Here is a 26458-nt window from a genome sequence, read left to right on the forward strand (position 1 = left end):
CACCAATATGCATATGCCTTCACACAGTCAAGAAGATGAATGCATGCAGCAAACAGCTAAATCTCCTATTGGGATGAATATTCCCTCTCTTTCCCTTCTTTGCATACACACAGAGTGAGTCAGGGCGTGTGTGTATTTTTGCTTTTATGTGTTTCACAGTGGTGCCAGCATGCAGAGTGACTTACAGCAGGGTGCAGAATGAAAGCGATCTAGGGGGGCTGGAAGCAGTTTTTTTTGTGCCCAGCTTAGACAAGACTAGCTCTGCTCGGCCTCCTCGGTGCTTCAGCTCCCTGCAGACTAACACCCGGTTGCTACAAGGACTCAGCCGTGTACTACTACAAGAGTCGAGCGCACACAGCAGCCAGACACACAGTTCTCACAGATTAAACACGGAAATAACTTGACACTGTTTGCTCTCCATTTCAGCCTGACCGTGTCTATTTCCCTGACTGCTTCTGTCTTTTACTACCAGGTCATATCGGATTCCTTTCTTTCTGTCTTTCTCTCCCCTGCATACGTAGAAGATGTAAAAATCATCACTCGGCTACAAAGGTCTTGCATCAAATTATTATACATTTTATGCATGTAATATCACAAGTAAAAGTATTAATTACTCAAAGGAAGACCCTTCAAGAGAATTAAATTTCATATCAAGAGCATAACCTCTTGATATGTACAAAAAAGGGTACAAAAAAAACCATGCCTTATCAATTATTAAAATAATCAGTAAAAAACGAAAGTCATTAAAATGTTGAATAATAGGCTTTAAACTCGCAAAGAGCAACAAGAAAGTGAATCTTTAGGGAAGTTTGAAGTTCAGTTCATTGAAATGGTGAATATTTCATATATTGTGCTCATGTTGGATATTGGCTTAAGTACTTGAATCATCAGTGGCAGAGAAAGAATAGATGTGAGGCACTTGAAATAAAAGCCTTAGAGATAAGTACAAATGTTGTCATTGGTGATAGGGTGTAACATTCTGTAATAAAGAGAGATTAACTGCTAAAATAATCATGGGCAGCCAGACAGCACAGAATGTACCCAATATATTTTATAACCTACGCCAAGGAGATAATGTTTTCGCTGGCATTGGTTTGTACGTCTCTCTGGATTACTCAAAAAGTTAGGGAAGGATTTTGATTACGTTTTTGGGAGAGGACATTAGATTTCTTTGGTGACCCACAACATCAGGAAGGATTTATAGGAGGATTTGTGACACTTAGAAGAGTTTTACTTCTAACTTTGTGGATAACGCCTACAACACAAAAATTAAACAAGGTGCTCAAAAGATCTGGTGCTGTTCTGGATTTAGTGATGTTTGATGAATGTTTAATCCTATAGAAATTAGCGGCTATAAGGCACTGTGGTGCAGTGGGTGTTGCCTCACAGCAAGAAGGTTCTGGGTTTGTTTCCTCTCTGTGTGGAGTTTGTATGTTCTCCCCGTGTCTGCGTTGGGTCTCTCAGGGTTCTCCAGCTTCCCACCTCCAAAAGCATGCAATTTAGTTGAATTGGTCTCACCAAATTGTCCCTAGGTGTGAGCATGAACATGCATAGCTGTTTGTCTTTTTTTGTGGCCCTGTGGTGAGCTGGCATCTCATCTGGGGTGTACCCCACCTTTCATCTGTATCTAGCTGAGATAGGCTGCAGCAGACCTGTGGCCGACAATGCAGTGAAGCGGTTGTAGTCAAGACAACTGAGATTATCTTGTCTTCAAGAAGACGGATGGATATTTTTTAAATACTCCTCAACCTATGAATAAAATTGATTCCAAGAGGCTTCGTAAGCTGAATTGTTTATAAGTCATTATTTATTAAATTTCAATCTATATTTGCCATTTGGGGTCATTTAATTTCCATTACGACTCTAAATATGAAAGTACTATTCCCTAAGACTTACCAGAAATAATTACAGGACATAAAAACAACACATAAACAAAGTAAAACTGCAGTACTGTAATGTAATGAATTTTATCTTCAGGGGTGTAGGGGTTAATCCAAGCTTTAAGCCACTGAGGTATTCCACCACACCTATTTAAATGATGTACTGATGCACTTGTAATCAAAAGTTCAAAATGCCACTTTATGTTTGATTTCCAGTTAACTCAATCATTAGTGAACATCAAATAGCAAAACATTCTGAGTTCTGCGTTCAGCGGTTAATGCTTCCGGGCAGAAACCTAACCTAGCCAATATTGGTTCGTTCATCATTTGGGGCCTACAGGAGAACAACCCCATCAATTAATAAAAAAAATATAAAATGACAGGCAGGTTGTGACAGAGTTTTCTTACAGGTAGTCTGTAATCTACATTGCTGGCTCTAACTTTCAACCTGACCTGAATCGTTGGCACTCTCGATGTTCACGAGCGTCCCCACGCTCATAAATGCATTGTGGGTTGGTTCTCTTCTCAAACGTTTGCAGAGATGTGGATTATAGAAGGACAAATTTTTGCAGATGGCGTGTTGACAGGAAAGCCGAAAAAGACCACATGAAATCCAACATCAGCGCAAATTGTTCACTTAGTCTGAGATTTGCAGAGTTATTTTGACATGATGTGAAATCTTAATCAATGGGGCGTTAATGTTACGCTGCTACACTTGCGGCAGAAAGGGGAAGTACAGCAGTCGGACATGGTGGCGAGTGGTTGTTTGTATCTATGAATGTTCGTAAATCGGATGTTTGTATCTTGAGTACTAGCTGTATCTTCAAGTGTTACTGAGCTAGATCCAGAGGAATAACAACACTGAAATGTCATTTTAACCAGATCCATAACAATGTGAGTACAAATTCTGGTTAAGGACGTCATAATAAGGAGTCATATTATGAAACTATGTTCTTTAGGTGTGTAATGGGGAAAATTGAGTTTTAGTTATTTGTTTATTCACCTATCAATTTATTTATTGATTTTAGACTTGATGAACAATTCAACAGCATTGCATTCTGCTTGATGCGTTTTTCAGAGTTTATTCCATAGTGGTGCTTCCAGAACGTGTGCTAATCATTCTGTACAGTATGAAGTTCACTTTTTTTTTGTTGACTGCAACGTAACTAGTTGTCAAAAAAAAGGTAGTGGATAAAAACTGCAATATCATACAGGAGGACAGTGTTTGTCTTCTAAATGCACTGCCTTGCTGTCCTTTTCACTCTATCCTGCCCTGCATCTCCACTTCTACAGAAACACTTTCCAATCTCTTCTCTCTGTATTCAATTTTGTACTTTTACTATCCCATCATGCCCAGCCTATTCCCTCTGCCTATTTTTTTCTTTCAATTTCATTCAACTTCTACTCCCCCCTTCTTATCCCTCCGCCCCCTCTTTGGACTATAGATACTACAATCTTCCCTTTCTAATGCTGTCAATAGCTTTCAATAACAATGAAATAGCACTGGGTCCATCCCATCATTGATTAAGGCACGGCCTCAGTTAGGATCTTTTTCATCATTACAACAATCTGCTTCTTGGTAATAGCCAATCAGACGGCTCCTGTGAAATGCAGCGCTGCCATGATAGGTTCCCTATTGTTTTGATTGACCGCACCTGAGGGCTCGCCACTTTGGCTGAGCTCGATCAATACGCCATTACTCTTCCGCAAGGTAAGCGCACACACCCGTTTATGTCCTGGAATAAACACACAGGTTTGGGATGCCTCACATACGCTTAGGTGAAGATTTAATTAACAAAGCTAATGCTGGTGTGGTGGAACAACAGCAGCAGACAAAAAAATGGAGTAGTCTGCAGCACGAAACACAGCAGTTTGACAGCAGTGGGCCTTTGTGATATCACTCTGATGTTAAGAATAATCAGCTGCTGCATCGCGGGTTTCTGTTGTACATGTAGGCCATTATACACACACGCACACACACATACACACACGGCAACAACATAGAAGACATTATTCTATCTTGTGTGAACACATACAGCCCTGCCTCTGCTCCACGCAGAGGTCCAGTAACAATAATGAGATGAAAACAGCCAACTTCACAGTATAGCACATGCTGTTAATGTTGGAAAATGTCACATGCCTGTGCACACATTTCCCCCCTGATGACACACCAATCAATGGATTGTGAGCTAGGTTGAACATGACAGAAAGAAAATGGGCATCAGCAAAGAGATAGAAGGAATAGAAACTGAAAAAAAAAAAAAACCTCCATATACGAGATGAGAGATTTAAATGTTTTAGATTTTATGAGCTTCAGACATCAAAGTTCTCAAAGGGAAATGACTGTAAAACAAAAGGAATCCGGATGTAAGTCAAAGGAATGTTTATTCAACCCAAGCCGCCCATGCACTTGTCAAGGTCAAAGGTCAGCTTCCCCCAGCTCCTCCAGCTTTCACTTGTTTCAGCCACAAGGGTCAATTGAGGGCTGTGAACCGATCCTCTCATCTGTCTTTCATGCCTGTGTCAGACTCACAGCAGCTCACATGATGATGTCAACAGCCCCCACCACCATCATCAACAACAACCCTCCCCCAGCAACAGCGCCTGTTCATCAAGCAACACATCTTCTCCTCACCTCTGTTTCCACCCATCCCTTCATCTCTCCATCTTTTCACATCCTCCCTTGGCAGGTTGTCAGTTAGGAGTCGGCTTTGTCATCCTTGAGAATGCTGCAAAGCCCAGCTGAGTTTAGCTTTGTATGCTTTTTTTTGTTCGCGTGTGCCTTTTAGAGGTGGGGGTGAGGGTTATGTTATGGAAAACTTCAAAAAGTGTGTGCAGGCGTGGGAGCTTGTTTTGCTGAATGGTTGCCGTTGCAGACAACGTGGTTGTCTTTATACTTGTGTGTCTCTCTGTTTGTGTGTATTTAACCTTTGTAGAATGTAGGGTGTCTTTTGTTTATACATATGCGCGTGTGTTTGTATATCGTAGATGTGTACATAAAGCGATGTGTGAGCCTACTGCTGTGATGCTGCCTTTGAACTGCTAGAGACATGAGCTATGTTCAAGGCTGAATCCCATAGATGTTCTGTAGGAGGCTTTAACAGGGATGTGTATTTGTATTTTATCAGACAGGCTGTATCCATGGAGCCGCGCTTACGTCTGCATTACCACAGTGAACATCTGCTTAGAAATATAATGTCAAATCACAGATGCTTTTGCTCCATAGAAATGCAGCAAAGCAAGTGGAAGATAAGCTGTGTGTCCCCCGTCTCCTACAGGTGGTGGTACAGGCAGCCAGCAGACCGTTCTCCATGAGGAGCAGTAGAAGATGCCGGCTCTGCCAGCACTGCTGCTGTCAATACACTTCCTCTCCTTCCTGCTAGTCACCATGCCGCCACGCTCCCTCAGTCAAGCCCCCTTGCTCTCATCTGTCCGCATGGGTATGTAGTCGACCACCCTACCATCATATACTACCACTTTGTCCACAAGTTTTTCTAAAAATCCTACATGTTTTGGGCTTCTTTGGTGCCTCTGAGAATTAAATGTTGAAAAAATAAACATCGTGAGAGGGTTTGGCAGATGCAATCTGAAAAGAGTTATGTAGATCTTTATAATTTATAATTTACTCTGTAAATATGAATAAAACAGAATGTGATAATTTCATAATCCTTTTGATGTTAAATTCAATGCCAAACAGTACAAAGATAATACGTCAAGTTATGTAACTCATCATCGTCATTGAAGTTTTTTTCATATGTATATGAATAATCTAGATTTATGTCAGCAGCACCTCTCAAAAAGTGTTGTTATGGGGTGTAGTAGTGCCCAAAGCTCAGGTAACTTAAACGTTTGTGAAGACACTGTGAATACTCACAAGCCTGCCATCCATAGGAGGTTCTGCTAACGGATGTCCCTGCTTAGAAAGCCGGGACATATGCATTCCCTGTTAAAAAAAGAACAATCTCTTCTAAAAAGTGAAAATGTGATCCAGAATCGGCATCCATACACACTTTCACTTTAAAATTTAATCAATGTTTTCATTGCCCAGATATTTTAAAAATGTAATTTCATTCAGTTGGCAGCGTTTTAAGCGTCTCAAAGCCAAACAAATAAAATTAAATAAATGAAAAAAAACGACAACAACAACTATCTGGCCGATTACAAAACCTTCTCCAACTCCCTTTGGCAAAGGTAGTAACTAGAGACAAACCACTGATTAAGATGAGTTATATTAAATACTCATATCCCAAATGCCACACAATTCGTTTCATTTGTGTTAATAAACAAGGCCGAATCTATTCATTCCTTCAACAATTGGTGATTGCGCACCCATTGTCAGCTTCCATCTCACTGCCGTCCATTTTCTCCTCTGCCACTCCAGCGGCAATCCTGGATGATCAGTCGGTGTGTGGGCGTGGGGAGCGGCTGGCGTTGGCCCTGGCCAGGGAGAACATCAACAGCATCATGGAGGGGCCGGCCCGGGCCCGGGTGGAGGTGGACATATACGAGCTGCAGAAAGACTCCCAGTATGACACTACAGACACTAGTGAGTGCACACCCAAGAAGATGAGTGGAATAGACTCCACCACTCATCATAGGGTGATAAAGTACAGCTAAATCCATTAATGTCCCACTGAATAATCAGCACTGGCAAAAAGAAGCCACTAAAAATACCAGTAGATGCAATTAATAATATGGAGTATTAATATTTATAGTGGCCGGTGCATTGAAGATCAGTTGTCTACCCCTGGTTTTATTGAAGTAAAGGACATCATTCAGAGATTGCAAGTCTCTTCCAAAGATGATCATTATATGTATCACCTGTATTGAGATTCCTATGCTGTTAACATATGTAGACTTTGGGCAATCCCTAAAGTCGGGCACAGGGAAGCAGCTGTTCCCGCTGATTTTCATTCCAAAATATGGTCACCTGTCCCCTTACTTGATGACTATCAATAATAGAAGTTTCATGAAAAATTTTCCTTAACTTTTGAATTAAATGGCTGCCCTTAGGGGTTTCACGACGTTAAAGAAAGTGAGAAAAAATTGGTGTCCAAGGACACAGATGCCCCAGCTACTGGAAAAACTCAATTTGCGCTAATGCAGATAGACTACAACCTCTATCATAGCAAAATGATAGCAGATTGACATGAAAATGACCTCAGATAAAATGTGTCTGAAAATGTAAAATTAAGCAAATTGAAGAAACCGGTTATTTGACGCACACCCACAAAACGTGTGTGTAATTTTTCTGAATTCCATCCAGCAGAATGACAGTAAGAGCTGATAGACCCGAATCCTGGCACATTGGTACATATGGATGGATAAAAAAAGAGTAGCTCACAACCCTTCAACCAAATTTCATCAAAATCTGTTTGGTAGGTTATATATAATAAATGTAAATGATGAAAAATGCCCTGTGGTAATTCTGTTCGTCCATCCAGATCCACAAAGTCAAGGATTTCTTCCACATGTCCAGCCCTCTGACCCAGTTGCATGAAAACCCAGTTAACGGTCAAACAAGCAAATAACAAATGAACCAAAAAAATAGGACAAAGATAATCCCAAAATTCTTTACTTTAATTCTATGGGCATGTAATAAAAACTGCCTTTTGGTAACCACCAATTTCATGTAATTAGGAACCAGTAAAGCCTTCTGCTGATTAGTTTACATGTCATTGGAGACTGGTAATGGGCCAGTAAGTCTGTCTCATTAAAATTAGTGGAGCAGTGCCTTCCAGTAACAGCTTGCACTGTCTTCTTTGTAGGGTAAAAACAAATAATCAAATACTAATAGAGACCAACAGTGCAGGTCAACAGAAAGCAGCATCAGGCCACAGAGCTGCTGTGTGGATTTGTATCGATAACCAGTGTTTAAACTACATATTTGGAGCCCATAAAGCAAAAAAAAAAAAAAAAGAAGAAGAAAATCTGGGAGTCAGTGAGGAGACAGAGACTCCCTGCTCCTATTCTAATAGGTCACTGACTCTGCCACAAGCTACAGGCAAAACATCTATGTGTGCTTGAGAAGGGTTTGTATATGCATGCTTGAGTTGCATGCATGTGTGTTTGTGTACATGCGTGTGTGTGTGTCCTTGACCGATGGGCAGGAGACTCTGTCAGTCTTGTTTGCTCACAGCAATTTTAGGACTCTAGATCAGAAAGCTCATCATCTTACAGCTACGGCTGTCTGAGCCACACTAGCATGCATCCATTCATATATGCGTGCACAAACCAGGGCACGCATCCATTACTGCAGACACAGATATACACAAGTCACAGTGTGAGCAGATGCCTATACACACACACACACACACACACACACACACACACACACACACACACACACACACACACACACACACACACACTAACACACGGACAAACTCAGTGTAGCTGGAACTGTAGGGGAGAACTAATTGGGATAGATTAAAATACAGACCAAATACACCAGCATGAGCAGCTTTATGACGACCATAACACCACACCATTTAGTCGTCAGACTATTTCCTGATGTATGTGTGACAGCATTAATCAGGTACGTAGAGAGAAAATGTCACAATGCAACAGCATGTAATTATCCCTGTATTTAAAAGGATGAAGCACCTGAATATACTGTATAATATAATATTATTTCTCTTTGTCATTCACAAGTGTCTCAGCTTCAAGGCTGGTCAGTCAGTCATTAGATCCAACATCCACAGCATTAAGGGAGAAAGAGAGAGAGCTGTCGGTACAACACAAAACTCTTTTTGCAGTGAACTCTCTCTCCTTGACTGTTCCCTGAATGGCTCTAGCGCTCTCTCCCTCCTGCCACTGCACTCAAACCAAACCATACTGCCACATTGGTTTATTCATAACAGTTAAAAAATGAAAAAAGACATTTTGACCTTTGCTGATCTTTGTAAGGTTTCAAATAAGGAAACAATACTTGAGTATAACCTTTTTATGCATTCATAAAAGATGGTAAATAAAAACGGAGAAGTCAAAAATCAAAACAAAATCAAAAATAGAATATAGGTAAACAAAAAGCGCTGTAAGTCTTTTAAATGGATTTTTTTTTCTCAGTGTTGACATAAATTTATCAGGAGTAATGTCCCTGGTACTTTTTTATAATAGAGAGATGTGTGTGCATTACTGTTACTCTGCTAAAAAGGTAATTAACCTGGGATTTCTTAATTGTCCAAAACAATGTATAGGTTAGTTTTCACAGTGTTATAAATGTTCTCACGTTCCTCTAACTGTAGTTCCTACAGTATGTCAACTCTGTGATGCCATCAAAGCAGAAGGAATTTGTGTGTCTGTAGGCGGTGTTTATTTTTTCCTTTTATCCCCTCAGTGTGTCAGATTCTACCCAAAGGCGTCGTCTCTGTGATAGGACCCGCCTCCAGCCCCGCCTCTGGCTCGACTGTCAGTCACATATGTGGCGAGAAAGAGGTGAGTGAGGGAGAGTAAACCAGATGCAAGATGGATGGATAGAGAGATAGATGGGTAGATCGGTAAAAAGAAAAGTAACAAATAGAGCAGAAAATAAATGTGATATAATAAAGAATCAAAATTCCATCTTGCATAAACGTGTTCTCCTTCTGTCAGATCCCTCATGTAAAGATTGGGCCAGAAGAAACTCCCCGTTTGCCGTACTTGCGCTTCGCCTCTGTCACTCTGTACCCTAGCAACGAGGACCTGAGCCTGGCCATAGGAGCCATCTTACGCTCATTCAGTTATCCCTCAGCCAGCCTGGTGTGTGCCAAGGCCGAGTGTGAGTACACATACAGCCTGTTGTATCGATGCACAGCATATCATATGTGACTACGTGTCTGTGTTTGTGTTTAGGCGGGTGTGAATTCATCAAGTTTTGTCCTGACAGGTGTAACCACTGACTGTGTGTGTGTGTGTGTGTGTGTGTGTGTGTGTGTGTGTGTGTGTGTGTGTGTGTGTGTGTGTGTGTGTGTGTGTGTGTGCAAATGTCCTCTGTAGGAGTGTTGGAACATTCACACTATTTGCATGGATATGACTGTTTTGCACCTTTGGACATTTATTTTTACAGTCTGGTCGTAAAGTTCTGTCTGTTGTCAGAGGTCAGAACATGGCTCATGCTGCAGCCTTCCTGTTTATTACTCATGCTCCTGCACACTCTCTCAGATCCATCTCAGAGGGTTCTTAAGCCAAAATATTTTTTAGAAATGTTTGTCTCTGAAATGCTCTACAAAACAGGAAGAAGCGAAGGGTGATTTAATTTTTAAGACACTCGGAGAGCATCACAAAGGATTTGGGGCTTAGTCATGAACCCTTTTTATTTTTATTTTGAAAGAGTGCATTATTGATTTTTTTATGCACCATCCTATCAAGAGCCGCAGGATTTAAAAGCAATGGTTAGATGTTGCTATGGTAAACACAAACACAGTTTTTGCGGGTACATGATGGGACACAATATGCGCTGCGAGCATCAGCAAGTTCAGCTATTTCCTGTCTTTTGTTTTATTCCTGAAGGAAACTGTGTTGTTGGGCAGATGTTGACTTCTCACGACAGCTACATTAAATGATGTGAAGCCTGTAAATTCTTATCAAAAAAGGGTAAAAAAATGTTTTTTGACAAACAAAGAAAAGTTTATGAAAATTTGATTAGGTCAATGAGATGCTCTGATTGTCTTCCCAGCAGTTGAGCGGATTTCCTCCTGTTTCTCAACAGTATACTGAATTCCTCGTGGGCTTGTCATCATTGAAAAAAGCTTTGAAATGACATCAGACATATTCTTTCCAGCATTGATGACCAGCTGGTAGCAGAGAGTCTGACAGACCTGATGCATCCCGATCAGGCCAAAAGATCAAGCTTTTAGCAGCAGGCGGGTTGAGGGATGTGTGTGTAATATATTTAACTTGCAGGTGATCCACACTGGGTTTATCACTCTCACTGACACTGACCCACTTGGCTGTACTATCTATTGCCATGGAGCTGGTTGCCATGACTGCAGAATGGGTGCAAACTGCCACTCAGCTTGCAACTTGTTCTACACTTGCTGAATGATCGTGTGTGTGTGTGTGTATGTGTGTGTGTGTGCGAGTTTAATTCCGTGAGCTCATGCTTTTGTCAGTCCATTTCCACGTTATGTATGCATGCTGTGTGTCCGTACATGTATGAGTGGCTTTAAAGTGTGTTCTCATGTGGTGTTTTAGAGCTACTTTATGCAGTGTGTAGTACCAGCATGCATACTGTTGAATTTTTTTGCACCTCTTTGTGGAGTGTTGTGCTCAAGTTAAGTAGATATTCTCTCTTTTTTTGGCAGCGACGCCAGTAATGCGTAAAGACACACATTCCATTGACACTCAACGTGATTAAGCAACAAAATTAGAAGGTGGCCATTTTTAAAAAAAAACAAAACATTGACGGTACAAATGAATCTAATTCCTCCCTCCTCACTCCTCAAGTGGGGGGTCACGGATATCCTGTTCAAACAGAGTAAGTCAGAGATTTTTGGGTCATTTCAGTCGTATCTCTTCTCTCAGTATGCCAGGGTCACTATGTGTTATCCAAGCCTAATTCCATTATGCAGTTTCCATGAGATGGATGGGGTTAAGGACAGGGAGAGGGAGAGACAGCGTATGAGGAAGGGGTGGGGGGGGGGAGGCTGGTGGCGGAAAAGGAACACGATGGATAACGACAGAGAGAGGTAACTGGAGCACGGTGCTGAGGCGAACGGCGTGGAAGGGGTAGAGCTTGTGTTGGAGAGACGGGTTACGTGAAAGCAGGAGAGAGAAGAGAGGAAGCTGTAAAGTGCATTGATTTTTTTCCTCTTTCTCCTCAAACTAATTAAAGCTGTAGCCTGGTTCAGTGATTACCCCACTGCTTACGGAGGCTTTCTCTCGCTGAGGGGCTCTGTGTACTTCCCTTTCTCCTTCCCTCTCCCTCCCTATCCCTTCTGTCCCCTGATGCCTTACCCCGCCACTTATTTACATAGCTAGGAGTGCTTTGCTATGGAATTACAATCAGGAAAGCAGCAGGGTACACATTCTAGTCAGGCTCATTCCGTGAACAATGTCAAGTGAGTCTTGACATACCATTGGTATACTTGTTTTCAAGTGGGATGCACTTGGAGCGGGTGGATCGCCCAAAGTGTTGTACCGCGTTTGTGGATTTCTGTTTCTGTTTGAAGAATTGTTGCTTCCCCAGTTTTTGTCTCTCACATATAAAATATATAAATTTTTCTGTGACAAATAAGTCTGAATGTTCCATTCAGTACCGTTAATATTCATAGGTGTGTTTTGGGGACTGCATCAATGTGATACAAACAGCGGCTCTCACCTTTGCTGAGGGACATATGTCGGCGGACTTTCACTTTTCTATCCAACATACGACTCATTTTAACTTCAGATGCACAGATACACCAATATTTACCTGAGGAGTAGAGTGAGACATGAATTCCCTTTGTAACAGGCCTGGTGATAAAAATTCTCGCTCTGATTTACAGCATGTGTGATACAGGTGGGAGACATATGCCCCGAGAGCAGGAACAACAAGTACATTTCTGCCATTTGTCTAATTTATGCGCAGTAGTTTAATTTGAAATGATTTAACTCTCTCGACACACACATGATCTGTTAATTAATGTTCTGTTCTGCTACACATCCAGAAGGTCGCGCTCACACATTCCGTCTACTGGAACTGAATGAGGTTAAATCGTGAGGTGTAGTGAAATCCAGTTGAACTTATGGAGATTTGCATGATGTTAGAGCCAACCCGTGTGTCAGGAGCACAAACGCTTCGTAAATCAGCCTATGTGGACATATCTTACATCTGATTGGCTCTTTAAATAGCAGGAAAAAGATATCAACTTCAGACCAAATTCTTCAGGTCAATGGTGCAATCACTTCGACTGGCTCAAGAGAACAATGTGCCTGAGCGCATCTCATTTTAAGACCAAGAAGCCCATGCACACACAGACGGGTACATTTTTCTACTTACACATTGTGAGCGCCCGGGATGAAAATGACATCCGCGTCTGTGACAGCTAGCGATGACACTTAGGCTGTACTTTGCGCTGTTTGCTGTCTGTTGTAAGACGGACCCAGTGATTTTTGAGTCTTATCGCGCCAGTGACTTTGTCACGTGTGATTGTACAATTTTAAAGAAGTTAAAATGGTCCAGTCTGAAAGATTCATGCAGAGTTAAGCAATCCATCTGCCTCACTATTCAAGGTGTTCTATAAAAGGCCATATGGTAGAATTATTCACTGCACAAATCAGTTTCCCTTAGCAGTGACGCCCGTGTTCCTCTACTTGACAAAGTTTGTCGACTTTATGTTGAGATATTCTTTTAGGAGCAATATAATGTGGTGCTGAATGTAAAACCTCCCTGATAGAGGTCATAATATATAGACATAGATCCTCCTGGGAGAAACAGTGAATTCATAATGTAACCTCCATCGTAACTTATTTTTCATTTCTGTGGAGACACGGAAAAACCATCAATCATGTGTGTGTATGTTTATATATACTGTATATGTGTATATACTGTGTGTATATATATATATTTATATATATAATATAACCAGATCCTGCAGATCTTACATTTTGGAAGTATTGACTGAACCCACTGAAATAGACATTGATATGCAGCTTGCTTCTGCTTTGACTGCGCCTCAGGCCTGCTCAGATTGGAGGAACTTGTCCGCCGCTTTCTCATCTCTCGGGAGACGCTGTCAATCAGGATGCTAGATGACAACCTGGACCCTACGCCGCTGCTGAAGGAGATCCGTGACGACAAAGTTGCCACCATCATCATTGACGCCAATGCCTCTGTCTCCTATCTCATTCTCAAGAAGGTCAGCTCTCTCTTCCCTAGGAGTGACCGACAAATGAAGGATGTAGCGTCAGTCCATACACACGGCATCACACTGAGATCAGCGCTTTTATTCTGTCAGACAAGATAGACAAGCAAAGCTTAGCATGCTTAATGTATCCGTAAAATAAAATTCTTTAATGCTCCACATTGTGCACATTTGTTGTGTAACCAAATGAATTTTTACCATCAGTGACCTTCAGATATATATTTTTATTCATGTCTGCCAACAGCAATCACTTACATTTGTGAAGTATTTGACAAAAGAACACTTTGCAGGGATGTGGTGCAGATGTAACCCAGGCTTATTCTTATAATGCTGATAGCCAGCACAGTGAGTCATCGCTTGAACGCATATGGTTTATCCTCGCTGAGTACATCAGAGAGGCGGTTCGCCCTCAGCACAATGTCCTAGTGTTAGCCTGATGATGTAAAACTGTGATTAACGTATGCTACCTCTCCCTCCTCCTCTCCTCCCCCATATTTCCCCCCAACTTTGTCCCCCAACTGTCCCCTTTGCTCCATCTCAATAACTCTCCTTCTTTGCTCCGTCGCTCTCCCTCTCAATCAATCTGTCCACATCTTCCCCGACGCTCTGTCTCCACATTCTGCCTCTGACCTCTTCTTTATTCTTCCCTCTTGCCCTGTCTTTGTCTTACAGGCGTCAGAGCTGGGGATGACATCACCGTTTTACAAGTATATCCTCACCACCATGGTAGGAGCTTAACATTTTTTTTTCTTCTGCCCGCCACCTTCTCTACTCTTCTGAGTGTTATTTATTTATTTTTGCTCGTATGCTTTAGATGTCTGGTATATACACTCCTGTGAAAACCCACTTGAGTCATTTTCCATCAAGCTCTCACCGTTTCCCCCCTTTCCCTAGTTGTCTGAATCTTTTTTACCCCTCACATCAGAGATTAGATGTTGACAACTCTCCGTAGCCTCTTCTTTCCCTGCATTCCACAGTCTGTTTAAGATTCAACACAATGTCAACGCCGTCACTCTCCTGACTCTGTCTCTCTCTCTGCTCCTCCTCTACCTCCTTTCCAGGACTTCCCACTGCTGAGACTGGATGACATAGTGGATGAACAGTCCAATATTGTGGGTTTCTCCATGTTTAACACCACACATCCCTTCTATTTGGAGTTCATCAGGAGCCTCAACCTTTCTTGGAGGGAGGGCTGTGACCTAACATACCCCGGGCCTGCGGTCAGTCGGATGGATGAACATGTCCATGAATGCTTTTCTCAGCTTTGTTTATATGAAGCTACTTTATTCCTGACTCTGATTCATGGAGCAGTTAAAAGGACTCAGTTCTTTGGTTTTATTTAATAGATATTGACGTATCCATCTGTGTTTCCTCCCCACTGGTTTACTTCTTTCCTCACATCTCCTCTCTCTTTCCTCGTATTTGCTCTTTTTTTCTTTGCTCTATCCCTATTGACCATTCAATCATGTGTGCTTGTACCTCTCTCCTCCCTTGACTCACTGTCTTTCCTCACTTTTTCTTTCCCTTCCACTCCCTACCGCCCCCCCACCCCCCACCATATCTGTTGTTTGCTCTCCTCCTTCCACAGCTCTCATCAGCGCTGATGTTTGATGCAGTGCATGTAGTGGTGGGGGCAGTGAGGGAACTGAACCGCAGTCAAGAAATCGGTGTGAAGCCGCTCAGCTGCACCTCGCCTCAGATCTGGCAACACGGGACCAGTCTGATGAACTACCTGCGCATGGTAAACGATTCATCCGAAGCTTTAGAGCATGCATTGCAAAGTCTCTTTCTTGAATGCACACTTACACTTGTTCATGAATATGTGATGAAATAACAGCTTTAAATCTAAAGTTAATTAAAATTTGATATTCCTAGGTGTGCATTTATATCCTCATCAGCTCCGTATGTTATCATTGTATGAAAGGTTTCTTTTACTCCCCTGCAGCTAGCAATTATTTCACTATTGACTTATGTGTAAATAGTTCAGGTCAATAAAATGGCTATTAAATGTCACAAATATAACTGCTAGAAATAGTTATTATGAAAACTACACTTTTCAAAAGTCATTGATTACATAATCAGACAATCATTAAAACATAGCGGGATCTTTAATGCAAAAATGAAAATAATTTCCAAATTCTACTTGTTGGTTTTTTTTGCTTTTTTTTTTGGCATGATAGGAAACTAAATCAGTGAGTTTCTAAACTGATCATTCTGACCTGGACTGATAGAAATAGTAATATTTTTCAGTGTTTTTCTTGAACAAAGCAAAAATAATTGGGCAGATTCATCAAAAATGACGGTTTTTGCGGCCCCCTTTTCGATGACCTGTCTTTCCAAGAGTCGTGATGGTTTTACTTTTTAATGATATAAATCAGAAAAAAATCAGAAAGCTTCACTTGAGGATGAATAATGAGCACCAGTTTTCCATTTTTGCTTGAAAGATGATTTAAATAACACCAATTAGAATTATCGATCACTGACTGCAGGGCAGCCACATTCTTTAAGAGACTCATCTCATGTTGCATGTAATGTCTGTCTCTTGTCATCCGTATGTCATCTCTCATCTCCGGTCATCTTTGTCTCTTTCATCGACGACCTGTTGACAAGGGATCCCAAGAACCATCCTTCATTTCTTCCACCCCAACTGCCTGACATCTGCCTTTGTTAGTCAGCATCATGTTGTGCTCCATCTTCAGCGCTGTGCCATTCGTCATGTGTTTCGCTCACTGGAGAGGCACCAGGGTTTTGGGTGAGGCAGAGCCGAGTTGTGCAGTTCGGATTAGGAGTTGGTGACTCTTTTGCTGCTTGTCTCTGATAGTCAGTTTATTCCCGTCAAATTAAGCCTAATCACGACTGCCTTGTCCAGGCTCGGACAATTCCTATGTCATTTTTCATCCTAATCACTGTAGGTTATTCCTATTAGTCATGATAGATAATACTACAAAAATAAAGAAATATTGGTTATGATAGACCTGCTTCCCTTTATTTCTCATTAATTGCATCTATCTAATCATAGCTTCTTATCTTATCTTCTTTTGCTCTCCGTACCTCACTTTGTCTCTGCCTGCCAGGTGGAGTATGATGGTCTGACAGGGCGTGTGGAGTTCAACAGCAAAGGTCAGAGGACCAACTACACCCTACGGATCCTGGAGAAACACAGAGGAGGCCACAAAGAGGTCAGGGGTCACCTGTTACAGAGCGGCTTATATTGCCCGCAGTGTTGGATACAGGTCAATCTTCAGATTTCACGCATTTCGCAGACTCCCTCGGGAGTCCTTAAATATCTTTGTTGTGAAGTTGTTGTGAAGTCTGTGTTTCACCTGACGGCGCTGTAGCGTAACCTGCCATTAGATGCAGGTCATCCAGTGGCTGAAAATATCTGTTGATGGTTATTTTACCTGAAGGCTACTGGAATACATCAGCTGCTCCAACACAGTTCCATTCATTTTGGGTTTTTTTTTTTCTATTCAACTGTAAAGTGCTAACGTAGGCCTCCAGTACAGTCTAGTTTTTTTTCTCGGCGTGTCATGAATGATCTTTGTTTTCTTGGACAAATGATCTTTGTTTTTTTTTTGTCTGCCACAGTTTGACTTGTTTTCTGACCTAAAAGCATCCAAACATTAGTTGATTTATCTCCTTCCCTCGGCTACAAACATACAGCGATGACATAAGTTGGTTGGAATCAGTGGAAACAATTGGCCTCAAGCTCAGTACATGATGTACATTCTGTGCAGGCGGCTCTGCAGCTCTACTCATCTTATAGAAATATAGTGTATAAATTCAAATGAGGCCATAATGGAGTTTATGTTTAGGCAATAAGTGAAGAAAATAGGCAATATTTCTTAGCAATCTCATTCAATTATGTTACCTTGGCATCAGCATTTAGCTAACTTTGCTCAAATAAGCTACTGGTCACAGCAAATCACTATGAGCTGCGGCTGAGTCTGAAGAAAGCAAGAGAGCGTTTCGCTTTGAATTTTTTGCTCTAAACATAAATTGCCTTCCATACATTGTGTCTGTGACTCTGGATCCTGTTGTTTTGTGCTAGTGCAAGCTGTTAAGGGTAGCTGCACGATGTTGGAAATAAAGAGAAAATGCGTTAAGTGTTGTGAACCATTTTGTTGATTTTTTATTTTTTTTTCATCATTCAGACACGGTGAACATTAGCACATAGGTGATGGAAGATGTTCAGTGCATTTTCAAAGCCAGGTTTAAATGAAGCGTATAGTAAGTACACACATCACTGCAGATCCAGACTGAGGGAATTACGTTGCGGTTCACTGACGGGAGGAAATACCTTTTCATCCACCCTTAAAGTGTCTTGCTGTCTTTGCTATACTCTCTTTTATGCCAATTGCCTTCCATGTTAACACTAAATGCCACCTGATAACCTATTTAAATGTGGATGTTAACTCAGGGGGGAGAGCTGGTTTGCGATAATTATCACTTTAACATTAACTGACTCTTGCATGGCAGCATCAACGCCGTTTGAGGACCGCTGCGTTTCACGGAGAAAAGATGACTTAAATGCCAATGGGGGGATAAGATATGGTGTAGAAAAACTATGATTCTTTCTGAAGAAGCATTACATCCCTTTGACCTGTTGAAAGATGTACTGTAATATCTCAAAAAAGAAGTGGCTCTGTGAGCTGTGGTTCCACCCCAGCACGTCGGTTGGGTCATAATCACACACTTAAGCACTTAAGCGACTTTGCTGTCTCCATAAAATGGAAATACGACATGTGAGCTGTTACTTTCTGCAATTTAAAAACAGTATTAGTAAAGGAAATTAGCCTGGCAATGAAACGCCTGATCGTGAATGCTTTCACTTACCTCACCATCTCATCCCAGCTTACTGGTCTGCCTGTAAATAGAACTTTTTCGATACAGGTTACAACTCCGATGAAAGCCATTATACTCTTATACATTATGTAACAGAATGGATACCAACGCACTGCATTCAAATAATTAGCATGCAAAGATACACACAAAATAGGACCAATAGTGTTAATGGACCCACTGAAATAGGACACCAGATGCCACTGGAGTCAGCGCTCAACAGCAACAAAAATAATTGATTTTCTTTCCCCTTTCACTTCTTTGCTAGATCGGTATTTGGTATTCCAACAACACCCTGGCAATGAACTCCACCAGTCTGGATATCAATGTCTCAGAGACCCTGGCAAACAAGACGCTCATTGTCACCACCATACTGGTAAGGTCACCGTTACCTTCTGGACCGCCATGCTGATGAGGTCAGCCTTGTTTTTGTGTCACTAAGCAGGCCGTGTCGCAGCTCATGCTGTGTTGTGGTCTGTCTCTGCTAATTTTGCTGTCACTGCGGCTGTCATAGCAACTGACGGAGCACTTAGTGTGATGAGTTGCTAAATTCAGTTCGCTAAAATCCTGGTCAACAGGCTAGAAGTCGTTTTTTCTGGATTTCTATATGTAATGTTGTATCAGGAAAGCAATAAATCCCTCGTATTATAATGCACCCTCACTGTCACATCTGCTGTATAAAAACACCTGGTTTAATGTATTTGTCTGATTCTACTAGTTTCATTGGCTAAAACGTGTTCACTTGAATGTGCCAGAGTTTTGGCTCCCTCATCCAACATCTGCTATCTCTCTATACAAGTCATTTTTTGTAATGTAAAGGGGTGCCCCTGTATGTAAACTGTAGACTCCCAACATTATAGTAGGGACACAAAAATTACAAAAAAGAAAACTAAACAAAAACTGAACCATCAGATTTTCAAGAGTGATTATGCAGAAGCCAAGATCTTTCAGTTTTAGTCTTTCAGTCCAGTGTTTTGGTCAAGGTCCAAAAAAATAAGAATTGTCCAATTCCAATGAAACAACAAAGTTAATCTATTTATTAGAGTAGATTAGAATGTCCTTACAAGCTCTCTGGCTGTAATTGTAATCTCCAAAATAACTCATTTTGATCTGCAACATTGCTCAAGCTCCCTTTTTATATAGTCATTTCATGTAGAGAGGTACATTTGAAAAAGGGATGCATGCTTCTACAAAATTAGCAATGACAGACTAATAGCATCCCTATGACCAATTCCACTGCCCATTGTCCTTTCATTTAATGTTTTATTATAATTTATTGCTGTTTTTTATTTATGGGACCTTGAGTACCCATAAATAAATGTATTATTTTATACGCGTGTATATTTTATCTTATAAACTCTTGCAAACTACTAAATGATTAAAGATTGATATCTGTGAAGTCAGCAGACATTTAGCTTATTTTAGCACTAAGACAGGACTGCATGTCTTAAATGATAAACTATGAAGAGTTAATTAGAGAAAGAAGAAAGACAGCCTTCACATCTCTGTTTTTGTCTTGATCTTCAATCAGTGTCTCAGCAAATAATATTGATCTGTTACAGCTATTATATAAGTGGCCTATTTGGGTGCACCAAAAACATTTGGGTAGGGTGCCCCAAAACATTTGCCGCTCTTGACGATTCCTTCCTGTATTACGTGGAGCAAATCTATCTTTTTTAACCCTCTTTCTTAACTTTGCGGAAGCTATATTTATCTTGTCCTGGATGTAATAGCTGTGAGAGCAGTGTCGGTTTCCCCGTCACTTTGCCATAAAAGCCCCCCAAATAATGCAAACTAATCCTTTAAAATGTGTTTTTCCAACACTTAAACTCACATGACAAGAAAACATCCTGTAGATAGGGGTCTCTAAAGTTTCTACTGAAACCCTTTGTATTTCCCTCATGTTCAGGAGAACCCATATGTGATGCGCAAGGACAACTATCAGGACTTTCAGGGCAACGACCAATACGAGGGTTTCTGCGTCGACATGCTGAGGGAGCTGGCAGACATCTTGAAATTCTCCTTCAAGATCAAGCTGGTGGATGATGGGCTGTACGGGGCCCCGGAGCCCAACGGCTCCTGGACCGGCATGGTTGGGGAGCTAATCAACAGGGTGAGCACCCGCCGCTATCTCTCTGTGTCATATCACTGAAGAAACACATATTAATGTTTCAACTAGTGTCTCAAACAGAAACTAAAACACACACACACACACTGAATAGCCCAAAACCACAAGTCTAACTTCCCATGACTCAAATTGCCCTCAGAGGGGAGTTATGCTCTTATCTAGGACAAAAGCCGACTTGATAATTCCCCAAAAGAGAGTGGTGGCATCGCCTAAAATTGTCTGCACCATCTCTACCCACAGTAACCCTTTTCCTTCCCAGTCTTTCTCTTCCTGTCTTAGCTGACACTCTGGTTGAAGCAGCCTAATGAGACCCCCCTCTTTGCTTAATTACCATACGGTACACTTCAGTTAGACTGTGGGCCCTGCGTGGGCCCCGCCATACCCTTGTCCCCCCCTCTTTGCCCTCTCTACTGCTTGATCACTCAGCTCTAATTAGCAGCCCATGTTCATCAATTAGCTTTTAATAGAAGAGATGGAGGGGAAGCGAAGCGACCAGAGACCAGCCATCGCTTATACAGGTGGCAAGACCAGCCACCCCGTGCTTACTCGCAATTAGTCTCATTAAGATGGTGGATAATGTGTAAGCATGTCTGCCAGAGATGAAGGAACAGGGTGCGTGTGCGTTTGGTTTCCCACATGGTCAAACAGGAAGTCAAACGTTCTATACAAACAGAACTCCCATCTACCCAGAGCAGCTTCAAACGTCTTCTTTGCCCAGCGATGTCACCGCTTATTGTTTTCCCTTCTCTCTTTCTCCTCCTCCACCGCCTTCATCTTTCTCTCAAACCCGTGACGATCTGTCTGCTCATCTATCTCTGTCAATCCTACAGAAAGCAGATCTTGCCGTGGCAGGTTTCACCATCACATCAGAGCGAGAGAAGGTTATCGACTTCTCTAAGCCTTTCATGACCCTGGGGATCAGCATCTTGTACAGAGTTCAACTGGTGAGGGTGTTATCTGAGGCTGGGGCGATACTCAAAGGATCTTGTGTTGGATTTAATTTGTTTTGTTTGCACTGCTTTTGAAGCGCAGGGTCACACAGAAGACAGGCTATCCTTATTAGACACATCTCAAAGAATCAGAGTGAATACTGCATAAGAGCCGATCTAATCCTTGAAGCTGAGGATTGTTATTATTTAGTATGCTCCATGCTGCGTGGGCTGTGTCCACAGTGAAATTTATAGGTGTAATTTAAATTGCCTGCTGCGCGACTGAGTAACAGTGGCAGCTTTACATTGATAATGAGGCTCTGAGCTAAAGCCAGACGTGCTTCAGCATTTGCCATTGTGAAACAGAGCGTTTATGGATTGTAGCATTAGCGTATCAACGCACTGCAGGTTTACAATACCAGTGCAGTGAAGGACACTGCCCTCCTGTGGTGCAAAGAGGACATTCCTTGACTGGCGTCTTGTTTTTTCAAACATTTTGTCATCCTGTTTTGGTTCTATTTCACGACTTGGCTTCCTCATCCTCTTCTTTTTTTATTCCCAGGGTCGCAAGCCGGGTTACTTCTCCTTCCTCGATCCCTTCTCTCCTGCTGTGTGGCTCTTCATGCTGCTGGCGTACCTGGCCGTCAGCTGCGTGCTGTTTCTGGCTGCAAGGTCCGTGCGTTACATCACACAGTATTGATAGACTGCAGGTGACATCAGTGACAGTTCCCCATTCAGTCACCTGTCACATAAGAAATTCTTTTTTCTTATACAACCTACCGCAGACAGCTTGATAGGGATCGAATGATTAGTGATGACTTGAATGATGTGACAGAAAATGCATCAAAATATGGTAATCTGACATCAAGGTCATGTCGCTGTACCTGCATTTGTCCACCAGGCTGAGCCCCTATGAGTGGTACAACCCTCACCCGTGTCTGCGAGAACGCAGGGACATGTTGGAGAACCAGTACACCCTGGGAAACAGCCTGTGGTTCCCTGTCGGAGGCTTCATGCAGCAGGGATCAGAGATAATGCCCAGGGCCCTGTCTACCAGATGTGTTAGCGGGGTGTGGTGAGTGACACCATCGCTGAGGTTGTGTCATGTGCTGGCCATTTCTTGAGCTTGAATTTTTTTTTTTTAATTATAAAAAATAATGCAACTAAACATTATTTAAATTACTATTTACATGTTTAAATGTATGTTTTGTGTTATTAAACACTTATTGTGATCAATGTACATTCTGTTAAAATTTTGCAATACTACTGCTACATGTTGCAATACAGTAGTAATAAGATTACAACTACTAACCATAATAATAATAACAATAATAATAATAATAACCAAAACAATAATAATCATAAAACTGCATTGAATTAATAGTAAATCCAATGGAGCAGGAGGGCTGTCTTTGCATTAAGTTTAGCAGATACAGAAGAGCATTTAAATCAAATTTAAATAAGTTAAGCCAGCTGCTTGGACAGCATGTGGCACACCAGTCCAGACTCGATTAGCACAAATCTTCCTGCCTTTTAAAGCAATGGCTAACTCATTTCTTCATAAAGACAAGCAGTTTTTTTTTCATGAGGTTGCTGTTTTCTAGCATATCTGCTCTGGGAGATAATGACATTCACATTTTGAATTTTAAGCACAAAGCCAACATCGTTTATAGCCCCTTAGCTCCAACCTTTCAAGCAAACAATACAAAAATATTCACTTCACAGAAATGCCGTGGCAGCTTGATAATTTTCCTGTGGCAACAGAGCGATTGTGAATAAGACGTGCGTAGAAAAAAAATAATTATCACTCAAAGCAAAGGAGATAAAGAGCAGGGGGAGACAGAATGAGCAATTTACACTAGGTTTAGCAAGATATGGCCAAGGGATTATTATTGAGTGCAGTTCCTCTTCAAGAAAGTTTCTCAACGTGAACGAAAGGTCAGAAGAAAGCCACATCTATGAGGTTGTGTGTGTAGATTATTATTAATGGTTAAAAATGAGAAATTTCAGGACAATTTTCCCACACAATTTAGACTGAGCTATTTCTGCCTAACATTTCCTGGTTTATTTGGGCTTTACAGATCAAGAAACAATCAGAAACAACAGGACTAATTTATTTTTCCCTGATAGGTGGGCCTTCACCCTCATCATCATCTCCTCGTACACGGCCAACCTTGCAGCCTTCCTGACTGTGCAGAGAATGGAGGTTCCCATCGAGTCTCCGGACGACTTGGCTGACCAGACCAACATTGAGTACGGCACCATCCACGGCGGGAGCACCATGACGTTCTTCATGGTACGGAGGATTTGTGTGTGTAATATTTGAATGGTATTTGTGGGCATCTGCATTCATTTGAACACACTGAATTGATTGTTGATTTGCTTAAGAATCAATAAATTTCCTGTGCTGCATTCTTTGCACCAAAATTTGCCACCTCTGTGTGTGCATGTGTGATTTAACGCAACGTTTTAGTCGTTACTGCCGTGCCTGGAGTGAGCAATGGTTCTCATGTTTGCAACAATATCACTGAGTTGCTCTGCTCTTTATGGCTGTTTGTGTTTGTGTTAAGTGGCTGACTGCCTGTGTTTACTTATGAGATCGCTCCTGGCATCTGTGTCGGCATCTGTGTTTGTCATAGAAAGATAGAGACAGTGTATGTGAGTGTGTGTCTGCTTCTAGGTGTGTTTGCATGTACGAGTGTGTGTAGGTGAGTGCGTAAAAATCCATTAATTTGTTTTCACTTGTTTGCATGCATGAGCACTGGCTACAAGCCAAAATTGTGACTGTTAGTGTTTGTCCATATTGAGGATAAAAGGCAGAGCGGTTTATGTCTGCGTGTTTAAGCCAGTTTGAATGCTACAGTATATTAATCCACTCAATGCCCAATCCACACACAGTACACAAATACACACATACAATAACACACACACAGACTTTCTTCTCACAGACAATACGCAGCGATTCCTCATGTAATTGTAATTGGACACCTTCAACACTTAATCCCGTTTTGGCGCTTGCCATATTTTGTGAAGTGCAGAACCACCTCCTGCGTGCCAATTTACCTCCATCTGTGTGAAACGATGCATCAGATGCAGCATGAGTACAAAATCTGTAGCCTTGATTTGCATCGCTTTTCTTCTCTCTATTCTTTCCTCTCTATTTTCTCTGTGTATGCCATTGATGCATGACTGTGCTTGTATTTTTTCACATGGTTTTCTTCAATATGTCTGTAGTTGAAAGCAAAAAGGGTTGGGTTTTTTTCCCCCTGCTAAATATTCTCCCCATTGTTTGCAATAACCAAATCCCACTAGAGCAGCTTAAGTAGCTCTCTGCAAGTAATGGTCCCCGACCTTCTTTCTGTTAGCGCCTGAATTTACATCAGGGCTCCATGCCCAAACTCCCACATGTTTGCCGCTGCTGACCCACAGGCGCAAGAAAAGTTAGGTCCAGTAGCAAAAACCCATCGAGAAAAGCCACGGGAGGGCAGGGATGCTGTTCTGATGAAACAAAGCTGAACCATTGTGGGTTTATGGATCATCAATATATCTGGGGGAGGAAGGATGAAGCATATCCTGAAGATAACACCCTGCCTACGGGAAAGCATGATGGTGGTTTGATGTTACTCTGGGACTGCTTTTCTTCACTTGGCACTCCCTTCTGTGAGGAAGATGAAATTTGGGCATCAGTGGACGTTGAATACAATAAAGGCTGGTTTCAGAGGAGCTCCTGCAAGATTCTGTTGTGTCTGTCACAGTTTATAGACTTGGATATTATAGAATATCTCTGCTGGGATTTGAAGATTGAAGTTGCATCATGTAAACCCACAAATATCAAAGAATTGGAAGGTTTTATCCATGAAGCTGGTGTCTGGCTATGAATCATATTTACAACAAGTCATAGGAGCTGAAGGGTCTCTAAAAGATGCATTTCCCATTCTAAAATTCCCTTTCTTGATCCCTTTTATTCCTGCAGAATTCGCGTTACCAGACCTATCAGCGGATGTGGAACTACATGAACTCCAAGCAGCCCAGTGTATTTGTGAAAAGCACAGAGGAGGGTATCGCCCGCGTGGTCAATTCGAAGTACGCCTTCCTGATGGAGAGCACCATGAATGAGTACCACCGCGGCCTCAACTGTAATCTCACACAGATAGGTGGCCTGCTGGACACCAAGGGCTATGGCATTGGCATGCCACTGGGTAATAGCACTACTACTAATGATGTTTTAAGCAAAGAAAAAAATTATAACTACTCTGTAAAAACATGAAATGACCTTTACCTTGCTTTGAAATTCTTCTTTATGAGGTTGAAGTTGAAGAAAAATCCTTACAAATAAGACCCATCTTTATAATGAAAGGGAAAATGAGGACAGCTACAATGTAGGAACATAGAATGTGATCATTAGACCTGTGTAGTACTGATTTATGTGAGATCAAATGAAGAGGAGGGCAGGAGGAAGGGCAAGGACATGGATGTGTGAGATATGTCAGACTAAAGGTGCAGAAAGAGCTGAAGCCAAGTTGATGTACTTCAGCGTGGAGAATAAACGGATCCGAAGAGACGACCCAGAGAAGAGGTCATGAGGCGAACCTGAAAGGAGAAATGTCAAAATGTTTAAAGCCACTTTCAAACAAATGAAACATTAACATTTCCTCATTAACCTCAGGCAGCAGTTAAATTTAATGGAAGTACCAGAAATATTACGATGGACACCTCTGAAGCCCGTAAGATAAATACGCCGCTGTAGCCTGGAGACATCGTCTCCTGTAGGCGTAGCTTCATATTTAAAGGACATAAATGTGAGCGGTAACATCCAACTGGCAGCAACAAAAAACACGTTTTCCTGAAATTCTG

The 26458-nt window shown here is 41.7% G+C and overlaps 1 protein-coding gene across 1 annotated transcript in view; it reads left to right on the forward strand.

The window, feature by feature from the left end:
* Positions 1 to 5208: 5208 nt before the first annotated feature.
* The window catches only part of grik5 (glutamate receptor, ionotropic, kainate 5), a 28830-nt gene continuing 7580 nt past the window's right edge, over positions 5209 to 26458 (forward strand). Inside the window, exons 1-16 of the mRNA XM_068323680.1 lie at positions 5209 to 5320; positions 6262 to 6426; positions 9220 to 9317; positions 9474 to 9639; positions 13521 to 13699; positions 14378 to 14431; positions 14767 to 14925; positions 15294 to 15446; positions 16780 to 16884; positions 18816 to 18923; positions 20457 to 20660; positions 21506 to 21619; positions 22167 to 22276; positions 22506 to 22679; positions 23735 to 23900; positions 25578 to 25803. Coding sequence (XP_068179781.1) covers positions 5209 to 5320; positions 6262 to 6426; positions 9220 to 9317; positions 9474 to 9639; positions 13521 to 13699; positions 14378 to 14431; positions 14767 to 14925; positions 15294 to 15446; positions 16780 to 16884; positions 18816 to 18923; positions 20457 to 20660; positions 21506 to 21619; positions 22167 to 22276; positions 22506 to 22679; positions 23735 to 23900; positions 25578 to 25803 — 2293 coding nt within the window. The remainder of the gene's footprint in view (positions 5321 to 6261; positions 6427 to 9219; positions 9318 to 9473; positions 9640 to 13520; positions 13700 to 14377; positions 14432 to 14766; positions 14926 to 15293; positions 15447 to 16779; positions 16885 to 18815; positions 18924 to 20456; positions 20661 to 21505; positions 21620 to 22166; positions 22277 to 22505; positions 22680 to 23734; positions 23901 to 25577; positions 25804 to 26458) is intronic.

This window comes from Antennarius striatus, chromosome 9 (assembly GCF_040054535.1).
Source record: "Antennarius striatus isolate MH-2024 chromosome 9, ASM4005453v1, whole genome shotgun sequence".
NCBI classification, from domain to species: domain Eukaryota; kingdom Metazoa; phylum Chordata; class Actinopteri; order Lophiiformes; family Antennariidae; genus Antennarius; species Antennarius striatus.